Source organism: Peromyscus maniculatus, chromosome 7, assembly GCF_049852395.1.
Source record: "Peromyscus maniculatus bairdii isolate BWxNUB_F1_BW_parent chromosome 7, HU_Pman_BW_mat_3.1, whole genome shotgun sequence".
Lineage (NCBI taxonomy): Eukaryota > Metazoa > Chordata > Mammalia > Rodentia > Cricetidae > Peromyscus > Peromyscus maniculatus.
Genome location: NC_134858.1, coordinates 99,770,392 through 99,793,629, shown reverse-complemented (window position 1 = coordinate 99,793,629; position 23,238 = coordinate 99,770,392). Strand labels below are relative to the sequence as shown.

Genomic DNA, 23,238 nt, shown 5'->3' with positions numbered 1-23,238 from the left:
AACATCTCTTTCTGATTAGTGGCATCTGATACAAGATGAGTTTAAAAGGTTTTGTGGACTAGCCTGCCACTTTAACTGTTATTTAACACATAAACTATATGAGAAAATACTGTGCCAGCAGGATTACAAGTTTACAATTCCAAAGTTCAGTGCATGGATTTAGAAAGACTATCCTTACAAGTTAGAGACTGACTGCCTGTTCACAGATTCCATTAAAATATTAACACATGGAATGTGAGTATTTTGAAACTATAGGTAAAATGTATCTTATAATGATTCACTAATCACCCAGACAGGAACAGTCTAGGCGGGAACGCAGCTTTCCCACTTCTTTCTAAGACTTTAATGCCTTCACTGGGGCTCCTAATGTCTATTCTGACTTTGAATTGTAAAGTTATTAAAAAAAAAAACCTTGACTTTCAAAAGAGTTTGTGGAAACTGGGTTGAGGGAGCTACCCTGGTGTGGTACACATGGGTACCAGCTGTGCCACGTATTTGAGTCTATTAAATGCCGCTGGCCTGTGAGTTGTGAGCAGTATAGAGAGATATTTTATATAGATGAGCAAACCGAGGCTCTGAGGGGTGCTATAACTCACAGGTGTTCACGTTGGTAAAATCAGCAAATCTAGAAGGCAGAGCTGAATCTAGAAGGCAGCCATAGGCCAGTTCTCAATTCTATGGGGACTATAGAGTCAGATCTTTTTAAGACCTCTTTCCTCCAGCTGTTTCTGGACCACTCTCTGTGGTCCAGCTTGTGGGGTTCTGGGGGAGATATCTTAGTAAGAAAAGTATTTGCTGTATAAGCACAGTCCCTGAGTTCACATCCCTAGAACCCACTTAATAAAAATCAGGGTACAGTGGCACATGTCTGTAACCTCAGTGATGGGGGCAGGGGCAGAGACAGGAAGATCCCTGGAACTCATAGACTGGCCAGCTTAGCAGAACTGGTGAGCTCCATGTTCAGAAAGAGACCCTGTGTCAAAAAAAAAAAAAAAAAAAGAATGAAGTGGACAATGATTAAAGAATACACCTAATTTTGACCTCTTATCTCCACAAGTACATGTGTACACATTAATGTACAAATAGTGCACTTGCACCTGCATACACCACAGAGAGGGGAGGAGGTACATACACCTCACACATAATAAATAAATAAATGAATAGTTCAGCTTTTACCCTCTTCCCTCTAGTTCCTTTCCTGGGCATCCTTCAAATTTAGAGACCTAGTCACCCAGAGCAGAGGCCTCCCATTCCTTCATCAGAAATCTCAGAGAAAGGCATTTTCAAATCCCCCTTCCACTTGTGGATATCAGGATGACTGTTTATGCTGTTAACTTATTAAATGTAACGCAAGGTGGCTTTTAAGTGCTGAGAAGAAAGTGAAAACACTTTGTTCTTCTTGGACCAGTACATTAAGAAAATTACAGTGTGGCAGGGACTGAATATGAATGCATGAGTAGTCACCAGCTCCCTCCCCTTTCCAGGAAGGCATCCTGCTGCATGGAAGCAGTTGAAGCTGCAGAACCTGGCAGGGTAGGAACACCAGAGACTCAATGCAAAGGGGTGCACACTTATCCAGGAGAGGAGAAAGACATAAAGAGAGGAAAAGGGCAAGGCAGATGGGAGAGACCCCAGTGAGTGGGCTCAGAATGGTGGATTAGTAAGCCAGATTTTAAGTAAGCTGTAAGCTGCCCCAAGTATGGTAGTTGATGTTTTTTGCTTGGGGTTTTATTGATTGATTGATTCTTTTGTTTGAAAATTCAAACTTATTCTTTTTCTTGCTATGGAGGTTTTCTTTTGAATGCGTTAACATGGGTCAGTGAGTGGTCTATTTCTGACGTGGGTTACAACGGCAATTATTGTTTGCCCATCAGTTGTGAAACAGCAGTGCATCCAGTGTGTTCCAGGGAATGTGAATCCTAGGGGATGCACTATAGAGGAGGCCTTCTTGGGAAAAAAAAGAAAGCAAAAGAAAAATGAAGCCTAGCATTGAAGACTTCACTTTTTGAAGTTCTGAGACATTCTGCAGTAAACAATTAAGTTTATTCTTTATTTTTAGGTCCATATTTTCTGTAAATAATAGGCATTGAAAATGCAAAGAACTTGTATTCCATGGAATGCAATTGGCTTACACCATTCAGGAATATTCCATTTCACAGAAGTTTCCTCCAGTCTGCAGTGGGCTCCCATCCAGAGCATATACAGTGTAACTTGAGACTATCTCCTCACTTCAAGTGAGCAGCTGATGGAGGAATTGCCACACAGGAGACTATTCTTTCTTCTTGTCTGGGCAGGAAAGTGGTAGATGTTTTGGAACTAGCTTACATGTGTACCACCACCATCATTTCTCCTGCTGAGTGATCCTGTGAATGTTTTTAACCTCTCCATGTCCCAATTTCCTCATTAGCAAAATGGAGATAATAATAGCCACCCCATAGAGTAATATACGTAAAACACTTAACAAGGCATGCTAACAGATGGTGGCTACTGCTATTATTAAAGAATCCTTCGCACTTTCCAGGAGGGAACAATATATTTGAGAAGATGAGCTTCATATAAGTGGAACTTTTACAACAGCTCTGTTCAGGCGACAATCACATCGTACTATAATAGTGTCCTAGCCAGTTTTATGTCAACTTGACACAGCTAGAGTCATCAGAGAGGAGAGAGTCTCAATTGAGAAAATGTCTCCGTAAGACCTATAGGCAAGTTTGTGGGGCATTTTCTTAGTTAGTGATTGATAGGGGAGGGCCCAGCCCATTGTGGGTGGTGTTATCCCTGGGCTGATGGTCCTGGGTTCCATAGGAAAGCAGGCTGAGCAAACCATGAAGAGGAAGCCAATAAGTAGTACCCTTCCAAGGCCTCTGCATGAACTTTTGCCTCCAGGTTCCTGCCCTGTGTGAGTCTCTGCCCTCACTGCTTTTGATGGTGAACTGTTATATAGAACTGTGAATGAAATGAACCCTTTCCTCCCCAAGTTGCTTTTGGTCATGGTGTTTCAACACAGTAATAGAAGCCCCAACTAAGACAAATAATGTGGCCACAGTGGATCCAGAAGTCCGAGAAGGCAACCTGTGGCCCCTGAGTCAGGGTCTCAGAAGGTGTACAGTAAATATTTGTTGAATGGATTAATGAGTGAGGTTTGTAGGGAATCCGAACAAGTTGACTGGGCAGTAAGTTTGACCCCATCTCGAGGAAGGATAATCAGAGTTGGCTTTAGGGACACAGGGAGAAGCAGGAACTGAAGTGGTAAAGACAGTCCTTGGGGAAATAGGGACAATGGGGTTGCAATTTTGGGAGATCAGGAAGGATAAGACCAAGTGTTCCAGATCTCAGATGAGACATGGCCACAGCTTGTGGGACAATATGGAGACAAGCATTACATGGCATGACTCTGAACAGCTTGGTTCTTCAAGAAACTAGAAGAGATAACCATAAATGAGAACAAGCCAAGTAAGCACCAAACGATGTCAGTTGTTCCCAACCTTTTCTGTGCTGCATGTATGAAAGGGGACTCCAATCACATGACACAAGCTGCCTGCAAAGCCCCCCCTTTTACTTGCCCTCTCCTAGAAAGCATATAAAAATGCAATTAAGGTAGAATGATGCTGTTAAGGCAGTGACCTTGAAATCACTCTAATTTTTCTTTAAAGAATTGAATTGCTTGTGAATTCTAATCCTTTAACCATCATTCATAGCAAATGCTGGTAAACACATCTCAGTGCCCCTCATGTTTGCTGCAATATGACATTTAAGAATCGTAAGTCTGGTCATTGCCTACAGAGACCCCCTTTTATCTGAGACTATGAGCCTCCATTCCTTCATCAAGTGTTCAGGGAAAGATCCTGTTAAGGCGGGAGAAAGGGCTAGACATTTGTGTACCAGACACCAGACACACATTTGAACCACCTTACCAATAAAATCTGTTGATATACCTAAGAGGGGAAAATCAGAGAAGGGCCATTGTCAAGATGTTTGGAGAACTGAGATATTAAGCAGGTTTCTTGCATCTGAGATGCTCACTCTGTGCATCTTGGTGTGAAGAGGTAACTCAGCATCCTTTTGTTTCAGGATGGCAAAATTGTCATTTTCATTTTCAGGGAAGGGTATCTGGTTGCCATTCTTCCATTAACTCTTACATGATCTTTGTGTTGTAGCCTGTCCTGCGGGGACCTTCAAGGCCAGCCAGGAAGCTGAAGGCTGCTCCCACTGCCCCTCCAACAGCCGCTCTCCTTCAGAGGCATCTCCCATCTGCACCTGCCGGACTGGTTATTACCGAGCAGACTTTGATCCCCCAGAAGTGGCGTGCACTAGTAAGTGTCTAGTAAGGGCTGTGGGCTGGGGAGTCTGATTCCTTGACTATGCAAATGGTGGGCCTGGAAGAGGGGAGAGAGCAGGTCATCCATCCAAGGAAATGCAAAGCGAGGGTGCTGGCCGAGGTGCTGAAACGGAGGGCTCTTTTCTCAGCAGCATACTATTGGTTAAGATTGCACTCTTCCCAGATGTGAGAGCCCTACTCTCACACACCCCCAGGACTTTTTCCCACGAAAACTGAAAACTGCCTATCTAGAATTCTTTGCATGCAAAATCAAGATCTACTCACATATCGCAATAACTTATAACTCTTGCAGTTGCCTCCTCCAAGATGCCCCTGCCTCTTGGTCCATACAGTTAAAAAAATCACTCTGCAGTGTGTCTTCTCAGTGTCTGCTTCCGTGGAAGTTCTCATCATTTTATTACCTGTCCATTTACTTTGTAATTGCCTTGGATACCAGCTGAAAGTCCTTGAGTATCGGGTCTAAGTATTCATCCCCTTGGTCCCTTGTAGTGTCTAACGTCTGAGCTCTGGCCAAATGACAAGACCAGAAGTCTGACTACAGTGTCCCTCTCAGTGCGCTGAACTCTAGAAACTGGTGGTTAATGTGTCAGCTGTATCCACTCTCCCATTATCTGCTGTGGAAAGAAAAAGCAGCCATTCTTCTAAAAGCAGAGGAGCGGCTGTACTCTCCAGGCAGGGAGAGGATAATTTCCCTCTGGTCTGCTCTCCCATAAGCTCAGGAGGCAGGGAGCACAGTTCTCCCTGAGCAGCACTTACACAACTTTTCCCTCTCTAAGTGCCAAAGCCCCGAAGCAGGGATGATCTCGCCTCTCGGTATTCCCATTGCATTCTGGGATCAATACTGCAGGTTAGCCTGTAATCAGACCAGAACTTTCCTCTATACTAGATGCTTTGGTGTGGCTCACTGTGAGCAGGCACCTCCCCTTACACCCCTAAGACCGGTTCCCTCTCAGCCCACAGAGGTATATTTCACACACACTTAGAGTTTGATGGACAGCGGGGGAAAAATCACTGGACTGGGTAGAAGAATTTCTCAGCCCTGGCCTTGTAGCATATGTAACCTTTGCTGGGTGCAGAGGAGAAATGAAAGCGTCTTCTAGATCAAGGTCCTGAGCTCAATCGATGCTTATAGATTTGAGCTGAGGAAAAGCTCATCGTCTTGTAAACTGATTTTCCCTGCCTTCCTTCTCAGGTGGGTGGAGATTAACAGAAATGATTCCTCTCCTGCTGCCCCAAGTCCCCATCTTTCGGTGGTGGTGTGTCCTCCTATGATTTTAAGAGTCCCCCTGCCCCCATGGCAGTCTTCCATGGGCCCAAAAAGCAATATTTAATATACTTCTTTAAATTCCATTAGGGATGCTAGATCACTACACTACCTGGGTGGCCAGACCAAACACCAGTCTGCACAACAGCGAAAGCATGCACCCAGCCTCTGGCAGCTTCTCTCCTAAAATCATTGCCCTTGTCTTTGTGCTCACAGAACTTCCCTCTGGCCAGGCTTTCTCTGCAGATCAACTCATCCATATGGGCCCTTAGCATCCCACTTCAGGAGACAAATTGTCAACTCATGCAGCCTCATGCTAAGGTTATCTGGAAGAAGCCAGGCCAATGGCCAGGAGCTCAGAATGTCAATGTGTTTCCATCTTCTCCCACTTACTTACCAAGGCTTATCTTCCAGCCCCCTTCCTGATGGGCATGAGTCTACGGGATCAGTTGCTGGGAAAATATGAACATTCCAATGCCCCTAGTTTGACCATGGAAACCCCTCACTCCATACTACCCATACCCCAAGACCATCTTTAAGTTAGATCATACAGGCTTTTCCCTCCTGCCTCTGGTCCAGCTACCTCTGGAATATTCACCAGTGGGGTTCCACTATATTCTTCCCTTCTTATTTAGATGGGGAGGGAGCATGCCACCCCAACTATTGCCCCTTTACACACCCCCTTTTCTTGTGCCTTCAGACACAGAGAGAAGGCTCAAACTAGAAACTACTACATCAAAACACACATGACTATGGCAAGCAGGGCCAAGAACAGCTCCTGGACATGTTGCCCCTCATCCTGGAGGGGCAAGCACTTGGGGAGGAGACTCAGGGAGGCAGGACACGGGTACAACACAATGCTAGGCAAAACATGTATAAATAAAGCTACAATTTCCCTGAGCCTCATTATATATTTGATTTATTGTGTGCCAGGGAAGTACTGTATGAAAAAGTCAATTTGTTGGCTTTTATATTCTCATTAGGGTTTCCTTTAAAAGCATTCTAATTGGAGGTGCCATCTGTTCTCTTAAAAAGGCACGGCACATCACCACAGTAAATAATTTTTTCAGATACAAGGAGAATATCTAGAGCTGTTGAAGAAAGGCACAGCCCTGTACTGTGGCCTTGAGGCTCCTCACTAGCCCAGCAGGTCTAGTGAGACAAGTACGCAGGAGGCTGAGCCCAGCTGGAGAGGCTGGTGGAGGCCTGGGGCTGGGAGAGCTGGTTCATCTTGTAAAACCGAGGCTTCATCTGTCCTAGCAGGAAACAACTATAGGCTGCCTGGGTACTAAAGATAAAGGAGATTAATCTTTATAAATGTATGGAGACAATGAGCGCCTGCCAAGGTCTGGTGCTGTGAACAAGAGGAGAGAGCAGGTAGGAGAGTCCAAGAGCCGGCCAATGTTGAAGGACCTCAGGTCTAGCTCATGGCCACCGTCTTCAAGTGAGATTACATCAGCAATCCACTCCTTCCTATCAAACATTTTGTAAATATATTTATACAAATTTATAAATATAATATATGCCCCTTGCAAGGTTATGACACCTATACTACACTAAGGATTATTTTTATATGTTCAATACTAAGGACTGAACCTATGGCCTCCTTCTTGGTAGACAAACACACTACCTCTGAGTAACGGTTTTGCCCCTGCTCCTTGAGATGCCTTTTCTTTCTTTTTTTTTTTTTTTTAAATTTGGGTTTCATTAAGCTGCCAAAGCAAGACTGTGGTAATGCTCCTGCCTCAGACTCTTTAGTAGATAGGATTACAGGCCTGCACCGTAAGGCCTGGCAAAACCAAATATTTTTAATGAAGCCTGTTAATCTTTTGGGGTATCACATATCTATCATATTTTTGTAATATTAAAATGTTTCTGTAGGGCTGGGATGAGGGTACAGTTGGTGAAACACTGATGATCTGAGTCCAATCCCAGAACCTACAGAATAAAACTGGACGTGGTTCTGCATGCTCATAATCCCAGAGCTTGGGGAAACAGAGGCAGGCCTCTATGGCCAGCCAGCCTAGCCTGCTTGGTGAGTCTTTGGCCTACACACACACACACACACACACACACACACACACACACACACACACACACTTCTATACCTACACACAGATGAACATATGCACATAAAATTTTCATTTAGCCCACCTAAAAAATTGACAGTGGAAAGTTCTGTAGTCTTGTCTGGATATTTCTATATTTTCTTTTTAATCACTAGGAGAGATAGAAATTCCCTTGATGTCTGTGAGGCCCTGGCCTTGTCTGTCTAGCCTGTCTTTGAGCCTCGTCGGTGAAGTCGGGGGGAGGGTGCATTCAAGGCAGGATTAAAGGGGCAGTGTGGACTCCAGTGACCTCAGGGACACAGGCAGAGTGGGCTGTTCATTCCTACAGAGTCTGAATTCATATGACCACTTCTGGCCTGCAGACACTGAATTCCTTCTTCCTCCCTCCCTCCCTTTTTCCCTCCCTCCCTCATATCCTTTCCTTCCTTCCCTCCTCCCTCCCTCCTTCCCTCTCTTCTTTCCTTCCTTCCTTCCTTCCTTCCTTCCTTCCTTCCTTCCTTCCTTCCTTCCTTCCTTCCTTCCTTCCTTCCTTCCTTCTTTCCTCTTCCCTCTTCCGCCGAGGACTACACAGTTCTATCCCTGGCATTAGAGTACCCTGGCTGATGGCTCCTTGCCCAGCCTTGGCCCAATACTTTGCCATACTCTCCCAAGTGACTTCATTCTCCTATCTTAAGTCATGCAGAGGATAAGCTGAGAACACGGGGGAACAGTTAAAGGTGGGCTCCAACTGATCCCTTTCCCCTCCCGGCCAGTGAAACCCCAAAGGAGGTCTGGTGATCTGGACACGATGCTACACCATCAGTGAGGAGGGTCACTTACAGTAGTGCCCTGAGATAGAAGGAGGAGAGTAAGGATAGGATCAGGGGCAATGTTGTCCCAGCAGCAAGGAGGAGAGAAGTCTAGAAAGGCTGTGGACTGAAGAGCTATTTCTGAGCTTTGAGCTTGCTATGCTTCAGTAAATATGGTTTCTTCCTTTCTCCATCTTGGGTCTAGGAGATGGCAACCATATTTTTTTCTGCCTCTACAACACAGTCAACGAAGCCCCTAAAGGTTTGGGCATCTCTCTCCACCAGCAAGCAATCCTGCCCCAGTGGATACCAGCTACATATTCCTTAATCCATCTTGGGCCTCACTCCATATACCTAAAGCAAGTGTCTGACCCTACAGGTTGAGAGATTGGTCCCCAAGGCTGTTTCTTTCCTTTGGATACTAATCACAAGTGGGTGAATCTGTGCTCTTGACCTATCAACCATAAATTGAGGTTCCAAGAAGCCCCAATTTAAATTTGACTAATGTACCTGAGTAGTTCACAAGACTCTGGGAAACATGGGGTTCCCAGCTCATCATAAAGAATATCACAAAGAGAATGGATATATGAATACATAGGGGCACCCTGAAGCTGCCACACCCCAGAAACACATGGAGCTGCCTAGAAGCTCTTTGAACCCAATGTTTTAGGGGACTTTATGGAACTTTATTATATGTCCCTGGTTTCTTTACTTCCTTGGCCTTTGGTGATCAATTTAATCTTCATCTCCTCTCTCTTCAAGACTTGGGTCTTAGATATCCCTACCCTCCTAATCCTGCCTCAGTGACCAGTCCCTATCCTGAAATTTCTTGCATTTAGTTGTCCGATTACTGTGGAGGTGCTAAGGACTTCCAGGGCAGTATATTGGGAAAGAGATACAGAACAAAGACTAAGCACATCTTCAGAGCATCCCTGTTTCCTTCTGCTGCCCACCTGGTGCACTGCCCAGAGACCTCAGAACCCTGGTGGTCCTGGAGTCACTAGGATGCCCTGATCTTGAGAAGGTCCCGAGGAAACAGACAGCATTTGCACACAGTGGTTGGAAGATGGGTTTGGTACTTCATTTACATCTCCACTCTCTCTTGCCTCCTCTGTGACCTCGTCCTCATCTCCTCTCTTTCCTCCACCCCCCTTTCATTCTCACACTCTCATACTGCCGTACGCCTTTCTGAGTTGTTACAAGGATTAAGCAAAATCGTATTATAGCATCTTTGGCCCGGTGCCTGGTTCATAGTAAACTCTCCATGGATGTTAGAACTTGCTTTGGTTATATCCCTGGAAAGTGTGAAAGTGTGTAGAAGATAGGGAAGCTTCCAGCAGGAGAGGATATCAAAAATCTGAAAGTAAAAGTGATGGTGGAGTCGGGGGACGGCAAGTTTTCCTTCAGCCCTAAACAGAACCCATTGGCTGCCCATAAACCACACAGTCACCCATGGTCTGAAGATCCCTGGCGAAAACAAGTGAGCAGTTGACCTTCTGTGCTTAAGCATGCTGCAGGAGAGAGGAAAGGCATATGTGAAGCCCTGGAGGCCTGGCCCAGCTGGGGCTGGGCCCTGGGGCTATCGGAGCCAGAAGCTCAAACACTTGGGAGTGATGGCCCACAAAATTGGACTTCAGTTCTTTTGTAAAGATGGGGTCTCACGTTACCTAGGCTGGCCTTGAACTCCCTATGTAGCGAGGGATGACCTTGAACTCCTGATCCTATTGCTGCTGAGATTGCAGGTGTGCCACCTCACCTGGCTCAGCGTTCAGTTCTGAGGGAGCGGGACTCGCTGCCTCCTCCGAATGACAGGAGAAGGTCAGATGGTAAGGGGACCGTGGCAGGGGCAGCCAGAGGGATCAGGCAGGAAGACGGGAGGAAGCACACAGCCAAGTGAGACCAAGCATCGCATTGCACGGCTTCATTTTAAATAATTTCTAGTTTACTGGGGGACGAAATGGAAAGGAGGAATTTATGAAGCAAACGAAAATAGATAATTATGCCTTATAAAATTGCTGTCTGTGAAAAGCCATGCAGAAGGACTGGTGTGAAAATAATTACCTTGTTACATTTCTGACCGCAAAAACCCTTTTTTTCTGTCACCCACACGGGAGAAATTTTGATGGATCACAGAGGCAAGCTGGAGCTTGTCCTGTTTCTTTTCTTCCTTCTTCAAATGCATTGAGGTGTCCCTTGGCCGCTTTGGATAGAGAAAGAGGATGAATGAGGGGTTCCAAGGTGACTCAGAAGAGAAGGTACAATGGCAGCCATCCCTTTGAGTCTCCCTGGAGGCTGTCCCTAAGCTACCTTCTGACCCACAGAGAGGAGGGGAAACTGAGTGGCAGGAGTTGGGGCTGTGAGCCTGGCCCTAGTGCTATGACCTGAGATAGTTTCTGTAGCTTTTTGGGACATGGTGCTTCCTCATGGGAAAAAAATAACTAAGATGAAACTCACACTACAGGATGAAAACTCGGGCCTCACTTAGCCAATGCTACCCTCTCAAGGAGAGCTGAGAGGCGGGGGCCTCTGAGAGGGGGGCCCTGTGGGAAGCTCATAGGGAGGGTGGCAGTCTACTGCTGTCCTCTCACCTGAAGGGTCAAGAACCCTCTCTCCCAGTCTTTTCTTTAAATTCGGGTTTTGTCTCTTAAGGGGCTAGTCTTTGTGTGTGCGTGCCTGAGTGTGAGTGACTGCATGCATGTTTGTCTGCAGATGTATGAGTATAAGTTTATCTCTTAAGCAGCTAGTCCTTGTGTGTGCGTGCCAGAGTGTGCCTGCATGCACATTCACCTGAAGATGTATGAGTACAAGTATGCTTCTCTGTGTGCCCTTTATGTGCCTGTGAAGTGTGCACGTGTGTACCTATTTGTGTGAGTACACAGGTGTGGATATGCTTATGTGAGTGTGCCTGATAATGTAATGGGCATGCATGTGCAAGTGACTCTATACCTATGTGAATGTGCATGCTGTGTGCACCCTTGTGAATATGCCTGTATGAGTGTGTGAATATACATTGTGTGTGCCTGTGTATAAGTGTACGTGAAAGTATATGTGTGTGTTTATGTATGAGTGTGCCTGTGTGAGTATGTGAATGTGTATGTGTGTGCTTGTAGATGAGTGTGCATGAAAGTATACTTGTGTGTACTTAAGCATGAGTATGCCTGTGTGAATATATATGTGTGTGTTTGCATGAAAGTACATACATGAAAGTGTGTACTTGTCTGTATGTGAGTTTGATTGTCTGATATGCCTGTGTTAGTGTGCCTGTATGAATGCATGAGTGTGCATAAGACCCCTGTGTGTGTCTGTGAGTGTGTGCCTGTATGTACACGTGGATGTGTGTGAATGTGATTGTGTAAGTGTACAGTGGGGTGGGGCTGTGAGTATATGTGCCTATGTGAGAGTGTAGTGTGTTTGGGGAAATGTGTGTGAATGGGTCTGTGTGCTGGGGTGATCCAACCAAACCTGCTCTGGCATGTCTTTTCCTGCAGTTCTTACTCAGATGGTCAGAGTAGTGTGCAAACCCATGATGCACAGTATTAGCCAGGGATGAGAGTGAGTTGGGCCAGAGAACAGAATAGAGAGTCAGGAGAGCTGAGAGCTTATATGGAAGATTCAGAAGATGGATGATGGGCCTCACTCCTCAGGCCCCCAGCCTGCTGAGGCTGCCTATAGGAAGGGACTCTTGGAGCAGATAGGGCAGGAAAGCCTGCTGTGGCATCAGACTCTACACCTAGAACAGGAAGGCAGCGTTATCAATTGGGAAATACCTGCTTGTTTGGATTCTGCACGTTGGAGATACTTTTAAATACTTTTCAAAAGTCAATCTTTTCTCAATCATTTGTCTGTTAAGCTAAGGTTGGCAGCATACTCAGAGGAAGCTGTTTTCCTCAAAATGAGCTCACATTTGCTGACCAGGGCTTTAGTGAAGAATGCTCTGTGTGCCTCACTAGACAGCAAGAGAGAAACTTGATTTCACACCCGTGTATGTATCTATGTTGCACACTTAAAAATCATTTGGTTTTCAATTTAACAATTTGTGTGTATGTGTTCAGGTGTGCATACATATGTGTGCATGATCATGTGGAGGCCAGAGGTCAACATCAGTATTTTCACCTTAGGGTCTCTCACAGAACCCAGAGCTCATCAATTCCACCAGACTATTTCACTAGGGATCCTCTAGCCTCCATTTCCTAGTGCTGGTGTTACAGGTGTGCACCGCTGTGCCTGATTTTACATCCATACTGGGGAATTGAACTCAGCTTCTTTTGCTTACAAAGCAAACCCTACCTCCTGAGCCATCTCTCTAGCCCCATTTTTTTTTTTTGAGAAGCAGATATTCTGTTTTTTGTTTTTTTCTTTCGGAAAATCCAAGCATAGATTATAAGGCAACAAGAGCCAGGGCAAGATGCCTCCTGAACCCTGCCAGGGTCTGGCTGGGCCCACACCCTCTGCCAGCCGAGTAGATGTGCATGTGGATGCAGAATGCAAGGAGGCTGGCTGCAAACTGCAAGCTATTTATAACTGTCACTCTTGTTTTGAGAAGGGTCAGCACTGCCTGTATAAATGTGCTTTTACAATTCTGTAATCTGAAATTTCTTTTCACAGTTGTTTGACCCAAGTGGGTCTAACCCTTATGAGGCCTTGTCTAGCTTGAACTTTTAAGCTAATAGCCAAGCACACTCAGTGACTATGTTTCAGCATTTCGTGCTAAGAGCACTTGGGGGTAGCAGACAGCTGCCATCTGGAGCAGCACCAACAGGGCCTGTCTCCCAAACTTCCCTACACCTGCTTTCTGTCTCTGACAACCTGAGAAAGCATTCTCCTTCTTTTATTTTTTTTATGTTTGTGTTGATGGACAGTTCAGATGTGGCTCTAGATGGCCCTTTTCTGTTGCAAGTCCCCTATCACCCGTCATTGAAAGAGAGCCCTTCCAAGGCCTTGTGTTGGGACCTCCTCCCACACTTTGACACTGTGTTGACCTTTGGTTGATCATAGAGGACCAATGTTCAGTGGATTCCATGTTTAAAGAAAACTATTTTGTCTTTCCATAATCACCTCCATTAGCTAAATATTATTTTAATCTAACTCCTCAAGCATAGCATTTCTTCCAATCCTCAGGTCACCATCGCTCTTCTAACAACTATTTCTTTTATTGTTTTTGTCTGAGTGTGTGCAGGTTCACTCACTATTGTGTTCTGTGTGGAGGTCAGTGGATGACTCCAGGCTTCTTCTATTACTTTCCACCTTTGTGTGTATGTGGTGTGTGTGTGTGTGTATGTATGTGTGTGTGTGTGTGTGTTATATGCACATGAGTGTGTGAGTGTGAACGTCTCTGCATAGAGAAGAACACTGAGTGTAATCCTCCATTACTCTCTGCTTTATTGCCTTGAGATAAAGAGCACTTGGCTTTTCAGCTAGGCTGTCTAGCCAGTGAAGTGTTAGGATCCACTTGACTCTGCTCCTGCTCCTGAATGCTTATCTGTAGGCATGGATGACCATGCTTGGCTTCTTATGTGGGTTCTGGTGATTCAAATTCAAGTGTTAATGGTTCCATTATAAGCACTCTTACCACAGGACTACCTCACCACACTCTCCACCTTCCTTTTGAGACAAGGTCTTAAGCAATGGAGTTAGCACTGTGCACTATTCAGTACATACAGATTTGTGTCCCTTTTATAGTTACCTTTGTGAAAATCTGTTCAGTCATTATGACCCCTTTGTCTGTAGGCCACTGCACTTTTAGAAGGAGAAATAGTACTGGCCAGCCTGACTTACGCTTTCTGCCTATCCTTACTCTTTCTTTGAGATCCAGACACTGATTCAAGTATGAAGTTCCAGAGATAGGAAGGGATTGATGTAAAATTATCTATTTAATTTCCTATTTTCCCTGTTTTAAAAATCAGCCTAAAGCAGTCCTTCTAATAATTTGTGAGTCCTTTCTTGACATGAATGCCCCTCTGCAGTCTTGGGCCATGGTCCTGATGTCTTATGTACAGGTTCTGGGCCCTGGAAGGGAGGATAGATTAAAGGCGAATGCTGGGACTTAATGGCAGCTGAAGCCATAGGTCCTTTGACTCTGTTTCACCTCACCTCTTAGGGGAGGACAGTCAGTCAAGAACATGTCTCTACATCTGTGCTCTGTCAGACTCCACATCCCCAGAGAGGAGGATGCCTCCCTTCTCATATACAATATTCTGGGCCGGTTGCACAGCACACCCTTACTTTTCCACTGGACTAGAAACTCTCAACGCACAGATCTCATTTTCTTCTACTCTGAATCTGATATAAGAGTCCACCCCAGTTTAGTGTAAGAGGCCTGCTGGTGGAGTGATGTAGACCATAGTTGACTCCTGATTTTACCTCCCTTGCTGAGTGGTCTTGGGTAGGTTACCTGACTTCTCCATACTTTTGTTCCTTTTCTGAAAATAATGAGCATATTGTTTTTTTTTAATCATGCCCACTATAAAATGCATGCAAAACACTCCCTTAGTGTTGGACAGATGCCCAATGCTCAGTCAACCCTCTTTGTTTTGTTTTTAATGAAAAACAAGAAGTTAGTCTTAGATCTCTATGTTATGGGACACAAAACAAGACAACAATAAGCGAATGGAAGGTACCAAGCATTTTAGATCAAATGATTCAGGAGAACCCTTCTAGCTTGGCAAACGCTGATGTCATCTTGCCTTTCTGAATCTGCCTGAATCATCTTGATCCCCAGCTTCTTAAGTGTGTCCCAGCTGACTTCCTGGCCCCACATCCAAGTTGGCTCAACATAAGATTCTGGTCCAAGCCAGCCAAACACCAAACTCAAGTTTAAGAGTGAAGTGTGAGACTGAACTACTGCTGGGCTTCAGGCCAATGTCTACCACTGGGAATTTTCCTGGGTCACCATGCCAGTCAGACTGGTATTGACTCCCTGTACCCCCATTGTTGACCAATGACTCTGCCAGGGATCCAGGTTCAGAATCTATCCTTAACTCCATTAGACTGGTTGGGGCTGTGTCTCAACCTCAAGCTGTCATCAGCACTCTTCTCAGAGTGTGTCCTGACATATGAATTGGCTGCCTTACCATCCCTATAATTAGTGTACACCCACTCCATCATTCCCTTGTGAGTGGGCACGGGTCCATCCCCAAGTTTTGTTAATATAAACAATAATCCTGCCGTACAAATGCACAAGCATTCCTTGGGGAACACATGTTCACCTCAAGATAGAATTGCTGAATTATAGGTACTTAGCCAGTCAGTGGATACTCCCAGATTGCTTTCCCAAAGGACTTGACCAATTTATAGCCATTTAGTATGCATCTCCTTTCCCCATGTGGCCCAGGATGTTAGTGAGACTTTTAATCTGTGCCAATTTAACCAATGTTCTACTCGTTTTGATTGGTATTTCCCTGCATACATATGAGTGGGTATTGTTTAATATGTTTGTTGGCTAGTTTGTTCTGTCTTCAGGGACTTGCCTGTGAAGAATCTTTGCCTTTTCTATTTAAGCTGACTTTCAGAAACCCATTAATTAACTGTGGCATCCTGCCCCCTAGTCTCCCCCTTATCTGGACCTCTATTATGGGTACATTTTGTGTCATATCTAAGTATTTTAATCTTTGAACTCAAATCTGACCATCTATTTCTTTCTGGCATTGGGGTTTTGTGTGCTGACTTTTTGTCTGGGTCTTATGCATGCCATTCTCAAGAGAGTATAAAAATACGTTCTTACTTTTTCACTCTCTGGGAAAGTGTTTTTGTTTAACTCGTTCATGTATCTGGAATTTATCCTTGTGTAGAATGTAATACTGATATTTTTGTTCATAGCATTAAAGTACAGCATGCCATCTGCTCCACCTGAACTATACATACCTTAGTGAGGTCATTCTTTCATTATAGACTTAACACCTGCACCTAGTTGTCTGTATTCTTTGCCTTTGATTGTCTTGTCTGTTCTGATACTAGTTTTATTCTTTGTCTTTGATTGTCTGGTCTGTTCTGATACTAGTTTTAAAGATCATAGACTTATGACATATCTCAACAGCTGACGAACCAAGCCTCTGGATAGTATTCATTTCTCAAAAATCATCTTGTCACTTACTAAAAACCTGTTCTTTGAAGACAGTCCTCAGAGCTAGCTGGGCACATTTCATTAAGCAATCCTATTTAATAGGAATTGGATGGCATTGGGTATATGGATTACTTTGGAGGTTACTGTCTTCTTTATGATGTTGAGGCTTGTCATCTGAGGACACGGCAGCCAAGTTTTCTTCTATGCCCTTCAGTAAGACTTTACAGTTGTCTTCATACACATATTACAAAGGCTTTGTGAGATTTGATCCTAGGCATTTTATTGGTATTGTGACTTATTATGAATAGATACTTTTTTCATTATCTTTTAAAACAGGCTATCTATGAGTAATAGATGAGTTGGTAACTAGAAAAGTAGTGAGCCTCCTTCCACTGGCAGAATCCAAAAAGGTTGACCACTGGAGTGGGACAGCAGAGGGGCATTTGCCATCTGGGACATACTGATGTTGTCCAAGACTACTTTCCATGCTAAGAACTAGTATGTGTAGGAAATGTCCTTCTTCTTCTTCTTCTTCTTCTTCTTCTTCTTCTTCTTCTTCTTCTTCTTCTTCTTCTTCTTCTTCTTCTTCTTCTTCTTCTTCTTCTTCTCCTTCTCCTCCTCCTCCTCCTCCTCCTCCTCCTCCTCCTCCTCTCCCCTTCCCCTCCCCCTCCCTCTCCTCCTCCTTCTTCCTGACCTTAATTGTCTATTGTCTTTGGAAGCTGCTATTTCCTGTGAACCAGTAGAGAGGCAGCCCATGCATCTCTTAGAATTTCACGAAACAATCTAGAAGAGTCTTCAGTGTGTTCCCAGGGAAAAGACTTCCTCATTCATGGCTGTTTATCCTTGACCCCTTTCTGGCTATTATGGGATCCATAGTCATTTAACAAAAGATGAGGAACAATTAGAGAAGCATCTGTTGTTCCTGGATGAGGCTCTTGGTAATTTCTGATGAACTACGAAGATGTGAGAATCTTCCCTGGGTACCACATTCTCTGAGGATGGCAAGAATAATTCTTGATCATGCAGCTGCCCTGAGGCCTAATTTCTACCTAGTACAAACTGATCTTCTTTATACAGCAGAGACGTATCCAGTCTGGCTCAAATGGTTATCTAGTTATCCCTCCCCCACTGTGTGTGTGTGTGTGTGTGTGTGTGCGCGCGCGCGCGCACACACACACACACACACGCGTGCATGCGTGCATATATGTATGTATGATTTTGTGTGCACGTGGAGGCCAGAGGTCAACTATATTGGATGTCATATTTATGGGAAACAGACTCTCACTAAACAGACATTTCACTGATTTGCCTAGGCCAGCTGGATGCTGAGCTGTAAGGATGCTCCAGGTGTCTTTCTGTCTCTGATTTGCCAGCACTGGGATTGCAGACAGGTTCTGCCACACTTGACATTTTAGTGGGTACTGAGGATCTAAACGCAGGTCCTTTAAATGCAGCAACAAGTACTTTACCAATTGAAATATATCCCTAACCCTGGCTATTTTCTTTTAAAAGATGCTGTGGAAGGTGAGGTTATAGCTCAGTTAGTAGAATACTTATCTATCATGTACAAAGTTTTGGGTTTGATCCCTGAAACTGCACAAAACAGGCTGCTGTGGTCCAAGCCTGTCATTTCAGCACTTGGGATATGGTAGCTAGAGGATCAGAAGTTCAGATCATCCTCATCTATGTAATGAGTTCAAGGCCAGCCTGAACTACATGAGATGTTGTCTCAAAAAAAAAAATAGAATAGAATAGAATAGAATAGAATAGAATAGAATAGATACTTTGATTAGTCCATACCTTCCCTTCATTGGTGCTCTATTCCTAAGAGTTCACAGTGTATACTGTGTACTAGGAAGACCCTGCTGGGTTCTGCATACTTGACAAGTGATTCTAGAAGAACCAAGGTGCCTCTCCACAGTTTCTGATCTTTGTCCCTGTCATGTCTTGGTGTAGGGCTGTTGAGTCTTGAGATTCACAGTATCATTGCTCTTGACCCAGTTTCCTAAACAGACCTTGGTCTTGACATTTGCACCAGCAGAGTGACAATCACTGAGCTCTGAGTGGCATCAGCTTGTTTTAAACCAGTTGAGTAAGCCCACATGGTTCAGGCCCCAAGTGCATCAGTTAGGAATGATAGGCTAGAAGGAGGAGCTCCATGAAGACCCTGCCCAAGTAAGCTCTATCTTCCTGTAGTACCAGAAATGAAATGTCTCCACAATGTCTTTTGACAGTTTGAGAAGATTCAGATGCAGAAAACACCTTGGAGCCTACCTTGGCAAAGCATGGTCTAGGATATTGTCAGAATAGCAGAAGACCACAGGGAAAATGTCCTCTGACATGAATTGGACCCGGAATGCCATAACTATAGCCTGCCTCAGTTTTCAAGGCTTCCAGGGAAGGACTTCTGAAGGTCATGTCTTTAAAATGACCTGCTATATATCTCCTTTTGGTTTGGAATGTCTTCAGGGACTCTCTGAGTGGTATGTCATCAATGCTTCCCCTCTCTTCGGCCTCATCTGAGCTTCCCCTGAATGGACAGTAGCCTGAGCACGGCCATGGGTACACTCTTTTGAGGTCTGCTACCCCCAGCCTGCAGTCCCTCATCAGTTCTCAATAGATTGTTTTGACTAATCATTTCTTTCCTGTTACTAACTGTTATGATTAGAATTGCCTGTGTATGGACCCAGTATGTAAGAGACCCTAAGGAACGTGTGTAGACTTGATCACATAGCCCCAGAACCAGAGTGAGTTTTCCTGCCCCTAAAGGTAGGAGTTGAGATGATTATGAATAAAAGCTTCCTATCAACTTGTGAGCTCCCCATAACCCCCAGATTCTATTGTACTTTACCTGTGCCTTGAACACTTAGGGAACAGGACAGCAGGCAAATACGTGTATGAGCCACCTCCTCTCAAACAGCCCCATAAGTTGATTCAAGTGATTTGATTCCTCATATTTATCCCGAGGATAATGGTCCCTACCTTCCCAGATATCAGGAAGATCAACTTCACTAAGTTATACAAAATCACCAAGTATGGTGCTTTATATATAGTGTTATTAAGAGAAAATTGACTTCAATACAGAACTCTGCTGAATGTTGACCAACACCATCTCTTTGTTCTTTTAATCTTTTTTTTGTTTGTTTGTTTGTTTTGTTTTTTAGTCTCTGTAGAAATCTACGCTAGGGAACAAACAAAATTAGTTCTTCACCAAATCAGAGCCAGGCCAAGGAGTAACCATTGGATAAAGAGCTCTTTTGGTCACCAATTATCCACTCACTTGAAGGGAGGAGGTGCAAAGTGAACACATCCATGTCGCAGTTCCACCTTGACCTTGACACATCTTTGACCACAGACAAGCCATTTTGTCTCTCTGAACCTCAAATTTTTCATCATAAAATGGTGGTATTAAAGACACAGTTGTGGAGTAACCTGGTGATGATGTCTGCAGACAGAATATGTAAAAGACAATTTGAGGCTCTTCCTTGTTTGTCCTCTGTCCTGGCCCAAGTCACTGTTGTCCCTCATCTGCATGGCTTCTGTAGCCTCCTGGCTGGTCTGTCTGCTTCCACTTGTATCCCCTTTTGTGTTGCTTTCACAACAGCTAGAACAGTACATAGAAAGTCTGACTGTGGGGCTGTAGAGATGGTTCTGGGGGTAAGAGCACTTTCATGCAAGCATGAGGACCTGAGTTCAGACCCCGACACCCATGTTAAAAGCCAGGCATGGCTGCCCATATCTGTAATGCCAGCACTTGGGAGGAGAGAGACAGGAGAATTACTAAGGCTTGCTGGCAGCCAATGTAGTTCCAGGTTCAATGAGATGCCTGGTATCAAATAAAAAAGGTGGAAAGTATTCCAGCAGACACCAGGCTTACTCCTCTGGCCTCCTTGTGCATGAGTTGCAAACACACACACACACACACACACACACACACACACACACACACACACACACACACAGTCTGAGTATGTCCTTCCTCAGAGCCTTCCCTAGAGTAAAATATTACTGAGAATAAAATCCCTGCAAGCTGTGCCCAGGACTTACATAATCTGATAATCTGCCTCTACTGATAATTTACTCTCTCCATTCTTTCTCCCATCTACTCCACTCAGCGATTTTCTTATAGCTACATTCCCCTTGCACCCCCCACAATTTTCCTTAACTAGCCAATCACCTTAACTAGCCAATCACACTTCCTTCTTAGGATTATTCCCTCTATAGTCTAGTTAGTGGCTCCCAAATCACCACAATGTAGTGTCTGTCCAAATGATCTCATCTAGGAGACGGTTCACTTGATCACCAGGCACCCTTCTTCCTGTCCTTTATTACCAGAGCCTTGCCACCAATTATATCACACATTTACCTACCCTTTGGAAGGGTAGATAGCACTTATCTGACTCCTCCACTAGACTGGAAACTTCACGAGAGCAGCGTTTGCTTGTGTTGTTGCACTTGAAGTAATCATCACAACATAATGAATAAAATGGATAGCCACCATTACAGAAGCTGTGTTTGTTAGCTTGTCAGCCCAATGCAAGCTAGAGTCATCTGGAAAGAGGGAAACAGTATTGAGAAAATGCCTTTATCAGATTGGCCTGTAGGCAACTGTGTAGGGCATTTTCTTGATCAATGATTGGTGTGAAAGGGCCCAGCTTGCTGTGGGAGGAGCCATGCCTGGGCAGGTGGTCCTGGGATATATAAAAAAGGGTAACTGAACACGAAGAGCAAACTATGAGCAATGTTCCGCCACAGTACCTGCTTCAGTTCCTGTCTCCAAGTTGCTGCTCTACTTGAGTTCCCGCCTTGGCTCCTGCTATAGCTGGGCTGTATAAGCAGAACAAAAAAACCTTTTGTCTCTGAGCTGCCTTTGGCCATGGTCTCGATCATAGTAATAGAAAGCAAAGCAGGAAAGAAGCTATTGTAACTGACAGGTGCCATTTTAATCCTTTACTTATTGGAAGTCCTATCTAATTCTCCTGAGCGATTATAATCTTTTGGTCTTACCTGTAAATGTTCAGGATTTGGCTCATCCTAATCTGAAGAAGCCAGACCTCCCATTGCTAGTGAGTTGGTCCAGGGCTTCATTTGAAGCTGACTCCTAAGGGCCTGAAATTGTCCCTGGGAGGGTTGTGCTCACATGATCCTATATGTTATTCTTGTTAGGATCCTATATGTTATTCCTAGGTTTTGATGCCCTCTCTTCTTTACCCCTGAGCTCCAGCCACCATATTGAAGAGAAGATCCTCAAAAAATTGCCAACATTGCAAAAGGATAGGATCTAGCCATTCTCCGATGCAGATTTTTGGTGCAAGGTCACCCCAGAACTTCCTCTGCACTGGCAGAGTACTGCACCCAGTGCTCATCACCCACAGATTGCAGATGTCTATGGTCTGTTTTTTTCCCAGTGATCCTGAGATCCTCCAAGTTTCTGTTGTTGGCAGGAAGATGTCTGGCACCCTATAATGACCCCCTTTTCTGTCTGTTTTGTGTCACCTCTTCTCATCGTGTACTCGATACCTTATTCTCAACTTCCCAATATGGCTCCAGCAGTCCCCTTCACCCTATGACAGAATCTGATAACCTCTGCTGTCAAGGACCACTGTTATCCTGGTACCCAGTGCAGACTCATTAGAAGCAGGAGGGCTCAATTCCCTCTCCAAGGTTCTGAAGCAACACATTGCCGCTCATCATACTCTCCTGTAAGCCATTGCTGCTTTCTGTCTGACCTCTTCTTGGGCTTCTCTACCTAGTGTGATTACGATGGGAGATGAATCAGAATCATCTTTGTGAGGAGGGCAGGGGAGAGGAGAGCTGAACCCAGGTTGGGATGTGTCATAGCTATACATGGCAGGTAGAAAGGGTGAAGGAAGCTTTTGTTTTGACTTTGCTCTCAAATAATCAGTTACCAAAGAAGAAAATGCAAGGGAATGTGAAGCTGTGTTCATGTTTATTTGATTACTGTCATACATCTCTGACAGTTGTGGGCATGTCCTCTGCCAGGTTATGTCACCTTCTAGCCAAGCTTGCTTTCAACCTTGTGTGCTGTATTTAGTGCAAGGCATAACAATAAAACTGATTGAATTTTCTACATACTTTGCACCTGTAGAAAACCTCTACATCCCATATTTCCACATCTGCCCCTGCCCCCTGGATCTTATCTATTTCTCTATAGACTCTCAAGGACTTTTCCACCTTCTCTAGGAAGCCTTCCAATCACTCAGTTGTAGCTCCTTTAATTAGCTCTGCCACAGTGAGCAATGAGGAAAGAAATACTCTGACAGAATCCTCATTTTGGAGAACTAATGTTGGATCTACACTGAGCACACCACCCAGCGTGTTCCTGGGCACTTGCACCTCACTCTCTCCCATCATCCTTACCCTAAAGTCATTTTTCTCATCCTCCTCTCTACTGCCTCCAAGCCTTCACCCTATATTTAAGCATGCAGTCATTTTATTTAACCTACAATCTTGACTCTTTTCAGTCATGAGAACATTATGGTTTAGATTTTCTTGATTGAAAATACTCAAGGGTCTTGAGCATTAAACGTCCACTTGGCTCATTCCCAAACCCTACCTCAACCCTTTCTTCTAAAGAGAGACAGAGAAGAAGGCATAATTTCCTGCAGGAATAAAGAGGGATGTCTTTGATTGTATGTCAAGGAAGACTATGAATACCACCTTTCAGAGACCAGAAAGCACAGATACAAGTATATGCA

At 44.5% G+C, this 23,238-nt stretch overlaps 1 protein-coding gene across 1 annotated transcript in view; it reads left to right on the top strand.

Annotated features, from left to right (window-relative positions):
- Window positions 1-23,238, top strand: part of Ephb1 (EPH receptor B1) — a 455,961-nt gene that overhangs the window by 297,847 nt on the left and 134,876 nt on the right. Inside the window, exon 4 of the mRNA XM_042281503.2 lies at window positions 4,158-4,313. Coding sequence (XP_042137437.1) covers window positions 4,158-4,313 — 156 coding nt within the window. The remainder of the gene's footprint in view (window positions 1-4,157; window positions 4,314-23,238) is intronic.